Source organism: Schistocerca cancellata, chromosome 9 (assembly GCF_023864275.1).
Source record: "Schistocerca cancellata isolate TAMUIC-IGC-003103 chromosome 9, iqSchCanc2.1, whole genome shotgun sequence".
NCBI lineage: Eukaryota > Metazoa > Arthropoda > Insecta > Orthoptera > Acrididae > Schistocerca > Schistocerca cancellata.
In genome coordinates this window covers 336923434-336936559 of record NC_064634.1, presented here as the reverse complement: position 1 = coordinate 336936559, position 13126 = coordinate 336923434, and the positions used below count along the sequence as shown (strand labels likewise).

The following is a 13126-nucleotide window of genomic DNA, read 5'->3' as shown; positions in this document are numbered from 1 at the left end:
AATAACAAGGCTTGGAGGGTCATTTCATGTCAAATCATACAAGTCATGTCACCAATTATCTCAGATTTTCATGAAGCTATGCACATTTGCTTATACTTATAACATTCCTAGTGCAAAATCTTTTTGCTCTTAGATTAAAACATTTTTTTTATATCGAATTTTAAAAGTAGTGATATTCTGATAACTGGGCTCTGCATCTACATTAGCATCCATAACTCAGATGTTGATGAAGCTTCTGATTTGGAACTTTATTTAAGAATTAAGAGAAGCAAATACTTAACAGACATGTAATTGAACCTTCCTGGCAAATTAAAACTGTGTGCCGGACTGAGGCTTGAACTCGGGACCTTTGCCTTTCGCGGGCAAGTGCTCTACCTACTAAGCTACCCAAGCACGACTCACACCCCGTCCTCACAGCTTCAATTCCACCAGTACCTCGTCTCCTACCTTCCAATCTTCACAGAAGCTCTCCTGCGAACCTTGCAGAACTAGCACTCCCGGAAGAAAGGATATTGCGGAGAGCACTTGCCCGCGAAAGGCAAAGGTCCCGAGTTCGAGTCTCGGTCCGGCACACAGTTTTAATCTGCCAGGAAGTTTCATATCAGCGCACACTCTGTTGTAGAGTGAAAATTTCATTCTAGACATGTAATTAATTAAGAGGAAGAGAGGAAAAAATTGAAATTTTTTACAAATGTAAATGCCGCAACTGAAGTTTGGATTCCATTACTTCAGACAGTAGTAATAATAATAATAATAATAATAATAATATCAATAGAAAGTATCTTATTTTTAACACATCACTGTCATATTTCCCCTGATGTCATAGCAGGGATTTATGTCCATGGGAAAAAAATTAATAACATTTCTTGACTTATGGTAATATAGGAAATCAACTTAAACTATTGTAGTCCAAACAATGATTTTTAAATATGTAAAACACTTTCTGACAGCTGATACAGGACTTATTTTTACCAAAATTTTGATATTATTCAAAAAAGAAGAAGCACTCTGAATTTTGATAGCTACTGGATGTTCATTTCACATATATCACATCATTATTCAGAAGATCATTCAAATCAAATTATGTAAACTGACAACGTACAGTAAGGCTGCCTCCTGAAAATACAGAGCCAAAAGTTATAAATTTAACTGAAACATTTTAGAGTTCATTTGTTACTGTGTTCCAATAGTGTTGACACTTTAGTAATAAGATCACATGATCGATTTGTATCTCATAACTTAACAAGAGTGGCAGTTTTGATGAATGGTTCTATTTTCATTAGTTGGTTCTCTTCTTTCTATCTTGTCTTCATACAAGCTTCTATAGGCTTATGATTGGTTTTGTTCTCTATATTTGATTAGTTCTTTATGTGTTTTATTTTAGCTTCTAATACTGTATATAGACATGGATTTTAATCTTTAGTGTTGGTTACAAGACCGACCAGTTGCACAGGTGTATGTACCTCATACTATTATTTTATGTTTGTAATTATACTGTTTGGATGATCCTGCCCAAGATTAGTGGATATTTATTTGCATGAATTTTAATTATGTAATTTATTGTGATACATATTGGTTTCCATTGTTTTAGCCTTGCAAGAATATACACGACTCGTTCTGTAATGGGTCTTAATTGTAAATGGGCTCTCATTTCTGTTTCCCCATTACACTGTTTGTACAGTGATACATTCATTAATGTTGTATATTAATTGGCTTTAACCACTAGAATAAATATGTATTACATATTTTAATTCTAAGTACCATTTTGCTTTTGATGTCACGCTGCTGTTAATGCAGCTGCTTTTATGTTACTACTACAGCCATGATGAACTCTATCATCGAAACCAGTTGTCAAAAAATTAATAATGAAACAACAACTGACGGTAGTGATGAAAACTGAAATATTGTGATGAAAACTGAAATATTCCTATTGGCCGTAATCCTCTCCTCCTAGTTAATAAGGATGGATATGTCAAAATAAGACACCTTATCCTCACTCTTTTTCACAACCTGAACACCTTCTCTCCCAACCGCGTAACTCGATCCTCATCAACCCCATGTCCCACAATCCAGGATGTTGACTTCGACCGTTCTGTAACCTCCATGGACAAATCTGTTCTATCAAACACTTATGAAACATATTCACCACCAACAGTACCTGCATTTCAACATCTGTCATCCTTTCCACACCAAAAGAGCTCTTCCATACAGCCTAGCCACCCTTGGACAGCACATCTGCAGTAAAAAATGAAATGTTCATATGGCACTGTTGGCTGGGATGTCCCAGTCAGGTTCGGCCTCTCAGCGTTTTATGTCTGATCCCCGAAGATGACAGTGAAATTATGAACGAGGTAGACAGGAACGGCAACATTTCACTTACATTGTTGTGCCTCATGTACCAACTTTAAACCACAATCTACTATGAGAAAAATTGTTGTCCTAACAAATCCACTGTGATCAGCATGTTCAACCAACCTCTTAGCTGCCCTTGAGAGCCACAACTGCAAGGGATGAGGAGCAGAAAATAGCAAGATTGTCCAAGTACTGTTTATCGAATCTCACGTTGGACACTAGTGTACACATACGGTTTTGTAAATGCTTTGTAACTATCAGTTGCTTAGTAACAGTATTTTGGCAAGTGTTAAATTTAATCCATTTGACACAAAACCCGTAATATCAGGAATTGGAAAAAAACTTCTCAAGAATTCTGTACCTGACTGGTAAACTGGAATAAATCCGACAAATTGGATTAGTTAAGTGAACTATCAATCGGTTCCCAGAAGTTTATATGTTTAAACTTGGCTTAGTTTTCAATACTACTAAGAGTAATACAACTTTGAGTATCCTCTTCAGAAGCAGATGCTTGTTTACAATAATTAAAACATGTTACATGAATCATGAGCTAACCACCTGAAATCACATGTGGAAATTAAAATTAAATGCACATTGAAACTGAAAGGGTAAAATACATATGGCTACTGAATAAAGGCAAACATTGACGTTCGATCTTCTGGAGTGTGAAATCTAATGCAGTTTTGACCTGAGACACATATACACTGCTTCATTTGTGAACAAAGCATGGCACTCCTCCTCCAACCTATGGTTGACATGAACAGCATTAAGTGACATGTGCTCATTAAACACTGCCTAAATTGGTTGCAGACAACAAAATTACTGTCATATCTCCCACAAATTAAGCAATGTGAGTATAACTGACATAGCCGTAAGCCAAAAATTGCAGAAATTTGACTTAAAATCCTTTTACTTCACAGGTACAGAAGTGTTCTGGAATCTCATGTTAACTCATTATTACAAAGAGGAAAAACACACACTTACCTTCCGCATTGTTCTGAACCAAATAGTCTTCCTTCTTCTTCCTTTACAGGACATGAAACAAATGATGGATAATTAGTTCGTTGTTAAACAAGGTCAAACAACTCTAATGACCACCAATTTGAATCTTTAGCTGGGGACATGATAGCAAAAGTAGTCATAAGAGATAACTACATGAGGGATGAAAAAGTAATAGGGCAACAATGAAACATGAGGAAAAGCTAACACCCACCTGCAGATGAAAAATGCACGTAGTTTTCTAATCTCTCAAACATGCCTGTATGCACCCATCCTTTATCTTAAGTGAATCGTTGTCTTTCTACATAATTTATTGTTGCTGCCCTCCTGGATTTTTCATTCTTGTGAGGAAGTACACAGAAAGATGGTTAGTTTCTACGAGAAAAAGCTTAGTTTGGACTTTTAAGTGTTTTAGTGTTAACATATCCCTCACCACACACACACACACACACACACACACACATACACAAAATGCAGTGGCTATAAACATTGTAAATGATTGGACGTGTAGATCAGTGTGTCTGCAGGGATGGGGGTGGCGGAGAAAGAAAGGGTTGTGGCAGGGGGAAGTCAATTGTGGCAAGGAGTTATGGAGGTATTAGAAAACTTGAGATACATAGCTGTCAAAAGTGCCAGTAAACTACGGTGTAAGTACTAATTATGTTAGTTAAGTGCAAAACTGAGGAGGGGATGGAGCACGGGAGAGAGATAGTTGTGGGGGAAAGGAGCTGCAACACTGAAACAGAAGAAATAGCTGAAAGATGTCAAGAGAAAAAAAGGAGAGTGAAGAGATTTGAGGAAGGAAGTGGGCTAGCAGCATTTTACAGAAATGCAGTTTAGAAGAGTTGGTGCTGCAGATGAGAACCCAAATGCACAGTTATAGAAGCAGTTGTTACTTGTTGTAGCACCCATGTTCTGCAACTAGATACGTGCGTTTGTCATTAGGCAAGGTTTAGAAAAGACCATTCATGTGAAGTCACTTAGTTGTTGCAACCACATAGAATACTGCAGAGATCATACATGACAAGTCTTTTTTCACATGCACCCCTAACTGAGAGTGCCTAAGATATGCCTATGAACAAACTGCAGTACAAAAAGGCAAGTCTCACACCTACGTCATCCAAAGGGGACAGGTCCAAGGGGCACATGATTGGAAGCAGAGGTGGCACAGGGATGTACTAGGTTATAGTGGGAGTGGTAAGATTGATAACAGATTATTACTTTGGACAAAGGGAGTAGGATGTTCATCTGGATGTCTTTCATTTCAAGGTATGATAAGTTGTTGTCAGAGCTCTTGCAAAGGATGTGGTTGAGTTCGGATAATGAGCAATATGGTCAATACACTACAAACAGCAGAGTTTACACTTTATTGTAAACAAAATAGATATGAAGCCAAAAGCTACCACAATACTAAAAATTTATATGCCATCTAGGTCAACAGACGAAGAACAGATTAAAAAAATTTAAAAAAATATTCAGATCTTTATAGAAGACGAAAATTGAATCCTAATGTGGGGCTGGTATTCAATAGTAGGAAAAGGAAGACAAGGAAAAATAGTAGGAGACTGTGGGCTTGGGGAAAGGAATGAGAAAGGAAGCCACCTGTTAGAACTTTGCACAGAGCCTAATTTAATAATAGCAACCCCCTGTTTTAGAATCATGAAGGAAAACTGTGTATACTAAGAAGACTTGGAGACACTCAAAGGTTGTTGATAGATTAAATAATGGTAGGGCAGATATTTTGTAACCAGATTTTAAACTGCAGAGCATTTCCACCAGTGGACATGGAGTCTGACCATAATTTATTGGTTAAGAACAGTAGATTAGAACTCAATAAATTTCAGAAAGATATGAAACCGAGGAAAAAGAATCTGGATAAACTGGTAGAGGTTTTCAGAGGGAGAATTAGGCAACGATTAACTGAAACAGGGGAAAGGACAAATGTGTAGCACTGAGAGATAAATAATTGTAGTGTTTTGGGATAAGCTCGTGAGTAAATTTATTAAGGATATATGCAGTGAATGTGGAGCAGTGGTGGAGCTGGCAGGAAGGGGATGAGTAAAAACAGTATTACAACCACTGGTCATCTGGGAGTAATTTGTCCTATGGTGCACCAATGCCTGAATCTGAAAGCCATGAAGTAAATGATGCACTAACAAGGGTGTAATGAACATCTGAAGAGTGGTAATTGATTTTTTCCCCCTCCCCCATCACGTCCTATGGTATGCATATTTGGACGTTTGAATGTAATCAAGAGAGCAGTATGATTGTAGCAATTGTTAGTTGTGTTGTGAAAAGTAATAATGAAAATGTTGGACAAAATATACCCCTGTTTGTGCAAAGTGTGGCTATTTATTCAGTAGCACAATAGAGAGAACTTGCAGAAGCATTCCAGGGATTTTCACCGCAGTTGGATCGACAGGGAGGTGGCACCAAAGGATCTGGACCACCAAAGAAGAAATAACTACTCTGAGAAGATATGATAAAGGTAATACTACTTTCATCTGGTGGTGTATTAGGGTTGGCAAAATATTATATCGGCCAGATATGCAACTCCCTGCTAGTGCTGGTATAAGACCCACCACAAATCTTACAAAATAAACAACAGCAAGAAAAGAAGGAAAAATACACCCCATAATGAAAGCTGCAAAGGATCAAACAGAAAGATAATGTCCATTAAAAATTCTTGGATAACTATTATACTACTGACGAAACAAGAAAATGTAAAATTGCAGAAAATGAAGTAGGAAAAAGGGATACAGACATCTAAAAAATGAGTTGGACAGGAAGTGCAGAATGGATATGAACATAACCCTATCACAAATGCAAGGCACTAATAGCATGTATGATTAGGGGAAAGATAGATGCCCCTTTTTGGAAAATTAAAGAGGTCTCTGTTCACAGTTATGATTACTACTGAACTTTAGTCAGACTTCAAGAAGAATATAATAATTCCAATCCCAAAGAAAGCAATGAATATGTATCATCTGATCACAAATCATAAGGCGGTTCGAAACCGGTAAGGGAAAATAAAAATTGAATAATAAAGCAAAAGGCAACTGGTTGCAATAATTTGTGGATACCTTTATGTAAGAGTTTGTTAGAAAAAATCAAACACGAAAGTTGTCGTGTGACAATAATAAGTACGAGCAACAGCAGCTTAATGAATCAACTAAATACTACTTTTGTTGGTATCTGCATCATGATTGTCGGCTCTTGTTGGGGCACTGTTTTTTATTATTTCTATTTCTTTATCCCATTGGATAATTTTAAAAATTATTGGTATTAATCTTATACAAATTTATGCACATTCTGAAAAACTAGTCATCCAGATATTTTTAAATTTAGTTCAAACTTAACTGCTTAAAATATTAACTATAAATATTAATACAAATTGTACTTTGTAATAAACTTGACATTCCAGTGGAACATTCTTGAAGTATCTTTGTATAATGATTGTCTTTAGCACCAAGTGTTGCAGAGGCAGAGAGAAGTTGTTGGTTGTTGTGGTTAGATTACAGACTGTGGTGACAATTTAATGAATTGTAATGAACATTTTATACTATTAATGTATCTTTCTCGAGATTTTGCCATGTTATACATAAAGATTTGTGAGCTTTTTGGATATGACTGAAGTTCGTAATAAAAGGTGTGGAATTTCAAGAAAAGTATTTTAATGATTTTGTAACCAACCTGAACCTCACTTACAGAATATCTGAATGGAATTTATCTGCCACTAGACACTGACTCTGCAATAAGGTAAGTTGAAACCACATTTTTCTCTGTTTTCTACCACTTCTACTGTTATAATTCTCACATCATTGAAATAAATGTAGTTTACACATAATACACAATCTTAATAATTCTTTCTCACAATTGATTGTTAATAACTGCCTTAACATTAATGGTGGCATGAATATCATTTTCTAATCTAATTCCCTGAGCTCCTAATGAATCCATTGTACTACCTCTTTTGAATGCAGTAAAGTTATCATTACCAGCTGTATTTACTGGTAGCAATCACGCTCAGTGTTATTTCTCAAGGCCCCAATACCCTCAGTTTTTACTGAAAAGGCAGGACATATGTACTGGTCATTTAGATATTCCTTCATCATCATCTTTAGCTAACCATCTTCTAAACTGTTCATCCTCTCATCATTTTTTAAGAAATGAGCAGATTCTTTTCTGTCAGGTTTCATTCTGACCATCATAATTGTCAGCACTACAATCACTGCCACTGCTATTTGTATTTCCACTTAATCTACTGAGCTCTTAAAAAATGAGTTAGACTTTGGAAAACCCTAAAACCAACCTACTATTAATAATGTTTTGCTTTTATGGAACAGCGAAAAGTGTCAAACATATCAATACTCCTTCACTCGGCTACTCTATAAATATAACTGTCTCTTCAACACTTAACTGCTATGATAATGAGGCAGCGGAACAATTGACTTTAAAACCCAATGTTTTGTTGCTCTCTCCTGTGTTTTACGCACACCAACTTTGGGTGACAAGAACATGAAATTAAAAATCAGGCGATATAAAAAAAATAAAACTGTAGAAGCAACATAAAAAGGTCGAGACCCAAGGGTGTCACGTCATACTCTTAAAAGGACACAAGACATTCACAGAAAAGTACGGATGATCCCTACAAAATCTGAACAGGTGGGAACCTTATACAGAACCATCTGTAACCTACCACATTACAAATAATAACTCAACCCTAAATAGATACTGTTTTACCATACAATTAAATATTTTAACTACCTTATCTATGGTTCATTTTGTTTAATGATATGTTCAGGTTCCACCCCATGAAAATGATGTATTATGCTCCACAGCATTTGAACAGTTTTATGTGATTGACATAAGAGGAGTCGAGTTCTCCTAATAAGGTTGACAGAGCCCAAAAGGTATTAGACTTATTTAGTATCCTATACACATCCTTTCACTCATACGAATGTATATACTACTTCCATTTAACAATATATCTATATTGTAGGTTGTTTGACTTTATTGCAATAATTACACAGGGCAGTAATAATGTGATTGTATGGGTAAAAAAATCTACTCACCAAGTGGCAGCAGGAGAACACACACATACAAGGTATACATATGCAAGCTTTTGGAGGCAAAGCTTCTTCTTCTTCTGGCAGAAGGGTTGAAGGGGAAGGAAGAGGGGTGAAGGAGAAGGACTGGAGAGGTTTACGAAAAGGAATAATTTCGGAAAAGCACCTAGAACTGCACGTCGGGGGAGACTTACCGGATGGGATGAGAAGGAAAGACTGTTTGTCAGGAATTGCACCTGATGAGATTTAAAAACCTGAGAGCTTAAGGGTAATATGCAAGACAGAGATTACTGCTGAGACATTGTGCTCAAATTAAAACTGAAAAGTTAAGTGCACTGTTCATAGCAGAGGTGGATGGGGGACGGCGAAATAAATGACAGGTCAGAAAATGAAAGATGAAGAAAAATAAATAGGATTTATTCCTCACCGAAGGCCAGCCACACACTTTAATCCACATTAAACCAACTAACAAACAGTACTTGCATTTTGACAATTGCCATCCTTTCCATGTCAAACAATCCCTCCCACATAGCCTTGGCTTTGAGGCAAAAGTGTTTGTTCAGATGCAGACTCTTTACAGCAATACATCACCATTTTGACTTCAGCCATCACTGAACGTAATTACCCCGCCAGTCTTGTTCAAATGCAGCTTTATTAGGCCATCTGATCAAATTTAGAATACACCAATTGTCACTCAGGTACTTCGCGACTCCCTAAAATCATGCACTGAAATGAGATCCATTCTATCAGAGATTTTGCCCACCACACCTAGAATAGCTTTTCATTGCTCTCCCAATTTCCTCAACATCCTTGTCTGACCCTATGCTCATCCTGCAACCATCTCCTTTCCCTGTGACAATCTTCGCTGTGAGACTTGCCCTATGCAGCCTCCTACCACCACCTACACCAGCCCTGTAAATGACTAGACATATATTATCAAAGGAAGAGCCACCTGTGAAACGTCAAGTCATATACCGGCTATTATATTAACACTGTTCGGCCTTTTACATTGGCATGACTATCACCAAGTTATCAGTTAGGATGGATGGGCATAGGCAGAGAGTGTATTCCAGTAACACACAATATATTGCTGCAGAGCATGCTTTACAACATGACAGTCGTGACCTCGCTGCCTGTTTCACCTCACGTACCATCTTCCCTGAGACACCAGTTTCTCAGAATTCCGCAATTGGGTACTAGTGCTACAACATGTCCTTGGTTCATGCCACCCACCTGGCCTTAATTTACATTACTTTCTTCTGTCTCAGCATTTCTTCACTCTAACTACTGCCTTCTTCACTCTGTTTTTGTTTTCTACATCTTTCATTTTCTAACCTGTTTATTTTTCGCCACCCCCTCCCACCTCTGTTATGTACAATGCACTTAGCTTTTCACTCTTATTAACTCATGAATTGTGTTTTAGCAATATTCTCTGTCTTGCATGTTACCCTGTGTTCCACCTTTAAGCTCTCAGGTTTTTGAATCTTGTCTGGTGCAGTTCATAACAATCAGTCTTTCCTTCGCATCCTGTCCAGTAAGTCTCCCTGATTGCAGTTCTGAGTGACATCTAACCCTTTTGCTAAACCTCTCAAGTCCTTTTCCTTCCCCCTCAACTTCTGCTGGAAGAAGGAGTCACTGCCTCTAGAAGCTTGCTTGAGTGTAACCTTCTTTTGTTTGTCCTGCCACCACTTGGTGAGTAGATTTTTTTAATGTATCCAATCACATTAGACAATATTAAGACATTTTAATATATTAATTAAGACACACACAGCTATACTAGTGACCTGTAAACTGTTTACAAATGTAAGCAGTAAATAAAATCAAAGAGCACTCATTTGTTCACAGATGTAATCACAATTTTAGCTGAACTTGTTCCAAGTTTTACGGAGACACTGTACTTTTAAAGTACTAATTCCTCTTGATATTGAAATTTTGTCATCGAGATTTTCTTCTGTCCTGTAGTTCCGCATTATCTCTTTTTAGAGACCAACAGTAGCCAGCCCCATCTTCTGTTCATCTCATTTTCCTTGGTAACGTGATTCAATTTTTTTCATGTCTTGATGAGCTCTTTATCCATGCTTTTTCACATCATCTCAAAGACTGTCAGACAGAAAAGCAAGATGAGTATGAAGACAATGGGTTTTAAATACTCATATTTCATCCTAAATTTTCCAGAGCTATCATCATATATTCAGCCATGGCTTTGAAATTTGTGTGTTTTATATTTCTTACACTGTTAATCACATTGTTAAATCCTGTCCAAGCCAGTCGTTCATTTTTCATCAAACTTCAAATGTTCGATCCCACAAATACTTCTTCTTTCAAGTTTAGCCTCAGACAGAAAAGAAAATCTGAAACTTACATACTTAAAACAATCACCATCTTTAGGCATTGCTTTGATGAGCAGTTTCATGATTCCCAGTTTAACATGAAGAGATGGCAGGACGATTTTCTCTTATTTCACAGAAGACTCTCTTATCACATTTTTCTGCCCAGGATTCATTATTGTTCTGGTAGGTCATTCTATTCTACTCCAATGTGATTCAAGGGCATGACTATCCCAGAGGCACAGGAAACTTCACTCCCATTACTTCCAGGTCTCCACATACAACCCAATGGTGTTTCAAGCAGTTCAGTGCCTTCAGCAGAATCTTCGTATTTTCAAAGGTTATTTTAGAATAATCAATTTCTTTTAAGGGTACAGAATATTGTATCAGCACAGAGCCATACTTATTTCCAATGTGTTGAAGTACAGCCTTCAGCATTCTTTTGTTAGAATCTATAAATAGTCTCCATCCATTCATGTTGTATGTAACACCGTATCTTGGTGAACACCTTCAATGTTCTTAAATAAACAAAAGAGCCTTCTTTAGTGAAACATTCATGAAATTCTGATTCTCTTGATCCAGTAGAATTTTGTGCACTGGGTACGCAAATGCTTTTCCTTTAGTCGAGACCCGACAACTTATGCCACTTACGAGGTCATTCAGTTCTTTTGTGAGTGTGGAGTAATAAACAGGATCTCGTGATGTTGAAGATCCCAAGACAGTGGGCAGTTCAGGCATGGGAATAAACAGTTGTTTGGATGAACAATTCCTTTCACACTGTTCATCATACAAAAATTCCAATATTTTATATGGTTTTCTTGTTCTCTCCATACCATTGGAATACCAAATGGTAAAGATTTCTGCTTGCCTTTTGTCCATTTCCTAAAATCTACAACACAGTATAACCAACAGTATTTGGTGCAAAAGTTTTGTCCTCGTGTCCTGACTTTATATTAACATAAGGTAGGTATGCTATTTTGACAAATGAGGTTATGTTCTCTCTCCTGCTTTTGAGAGTCAAAACAACTCAAGAAGTATTGATCTTTTCACAATCAGTCATGTTGAATCATTTTATGATTTATTGCAGTATGTATTATGGAGGAAATTTAAAAATAGGACACTTTAGGAATCCTGTAAAAATTGTGGGTGTTATAAGAAAAGATAGAGCATTTTTTGTGAAGAGCATTAAACAGCCACTCTAACTGAACCACTTTCATGTAAAGCGCTGAAACATCACAGCCCTCTGTTATGAACTTGATACAGTGGAGACACTATTTATACCTCGTCTAATAAATGCCTCCTTTTCATGACCTTCAACTCTTATAGCTGCATTTCTTTACATATTTTATATATACAATTCATTGTGTCAACTGTTACAAGTGATTGAACAGGGAAAAGATGGGACTGTATTCTAACATACCGCATGAGTCCATCTGAAGCTGCTTTTTGGTCTGGTTGCTCACTCGCATGTTCCTGTGAAGTAGAAACAAATGCTTACAACAATGGTCTCAAAAAAAAAAGAAAGATGATGAGACTTACCAAACAAAAGTGCTGGCAGGTCGATAGACACACAAACAAACACAAACATACACACAAAATTCTAGCTTTCGCAACCAACGGTTGCCTCGTCAGGAAAGAGGGAAGGAGAGGGAAAGACAAAAGGATTTGGGTTTTAAGGGAGAGGGTAAGGAGTCATTCCAATCCCGGGAGCGGGAAGGTATATATATATACCTAAAAACAAAGATGATGTGACTTACCAAATGAAAGTGCTGGAAGGTCGACAGACACACAAACGAACACAAACATACACACAAAATTCAAGCTTTCGCAACAAACTGTTGCCTCATCAGGAAAGAGGGAAGGAGAGGGAAAGACGAAAGGATGTGGGTTTTAAGGGAGAGGGTAAGGAGTCATTCCAATCCCGGGAGCGGAAAGACTTACCTTAGGGGGAAAAAAGGACGGGTATACACTCGCACACACACACATATCCATCCACACATATACAGACACAAGCAGACATATTTAAATATGTCTGCTTGTGTCTGTATATGTGTGGATGGATACGGGACTGGAATGACTCCTTACCCTCTCCCTTAAAACCCACATCCTTTCGTCTTTCCCTCTCCTTCCCTCTTTCCTGATGAGGCAACAGTTTGTTGCGAAAGCTTGAATTTTGTGTGTATGTTTGTGTTAGTTTGTGTGTCTGTCGACCTGCCAGCACTTTCATTTGGTAAGTCACATCATCTTTGTTTTTAGGTATATATGGTTATAATAGAAGGAAACATTCCACGAAGGAAAAATATACCTAAAAACAAAGATGATGTCTCTCCTTCCCTCTTTCCAGATGAGGCAACAGTTTGTTGCGAAAGCTTGAATTTT

The 13126-nt window shown here is 37.3% G+C and overlaps 1 protein-coding gene across 4 annotated transcripts in view; it reads right to left on the bottom strand.

Annotated features, from left to right (window-relative positions):
* LOC126100257 (GATA zinc finger domain-containing protein 14-like) overlaps window positions 1–13126 on the bottom strand; it is a 160608-nt gene that overhangs the window by 102834 nt on the left and 44648 nt on the right. For all 4 annotated transcript variants that reach the window (XM_049910844.1, XM_049910845.1, XM_049910846.1 and 1 more), the window contains exons 3-4: window positions 12168–12220; window positions 3337–3377 (exon numbers count right to left, since the gene is read on the bottom strand). In XM_049910844.1, the coding sequence (XP_049766801.1) occupies window positions 3337–3377; window positions 12168–12220 (94 nt within the window). The remainder of the gene's footprint in view (window positions 1–3336; window positions 3378–12167; window positions 12221–13126) is intronic.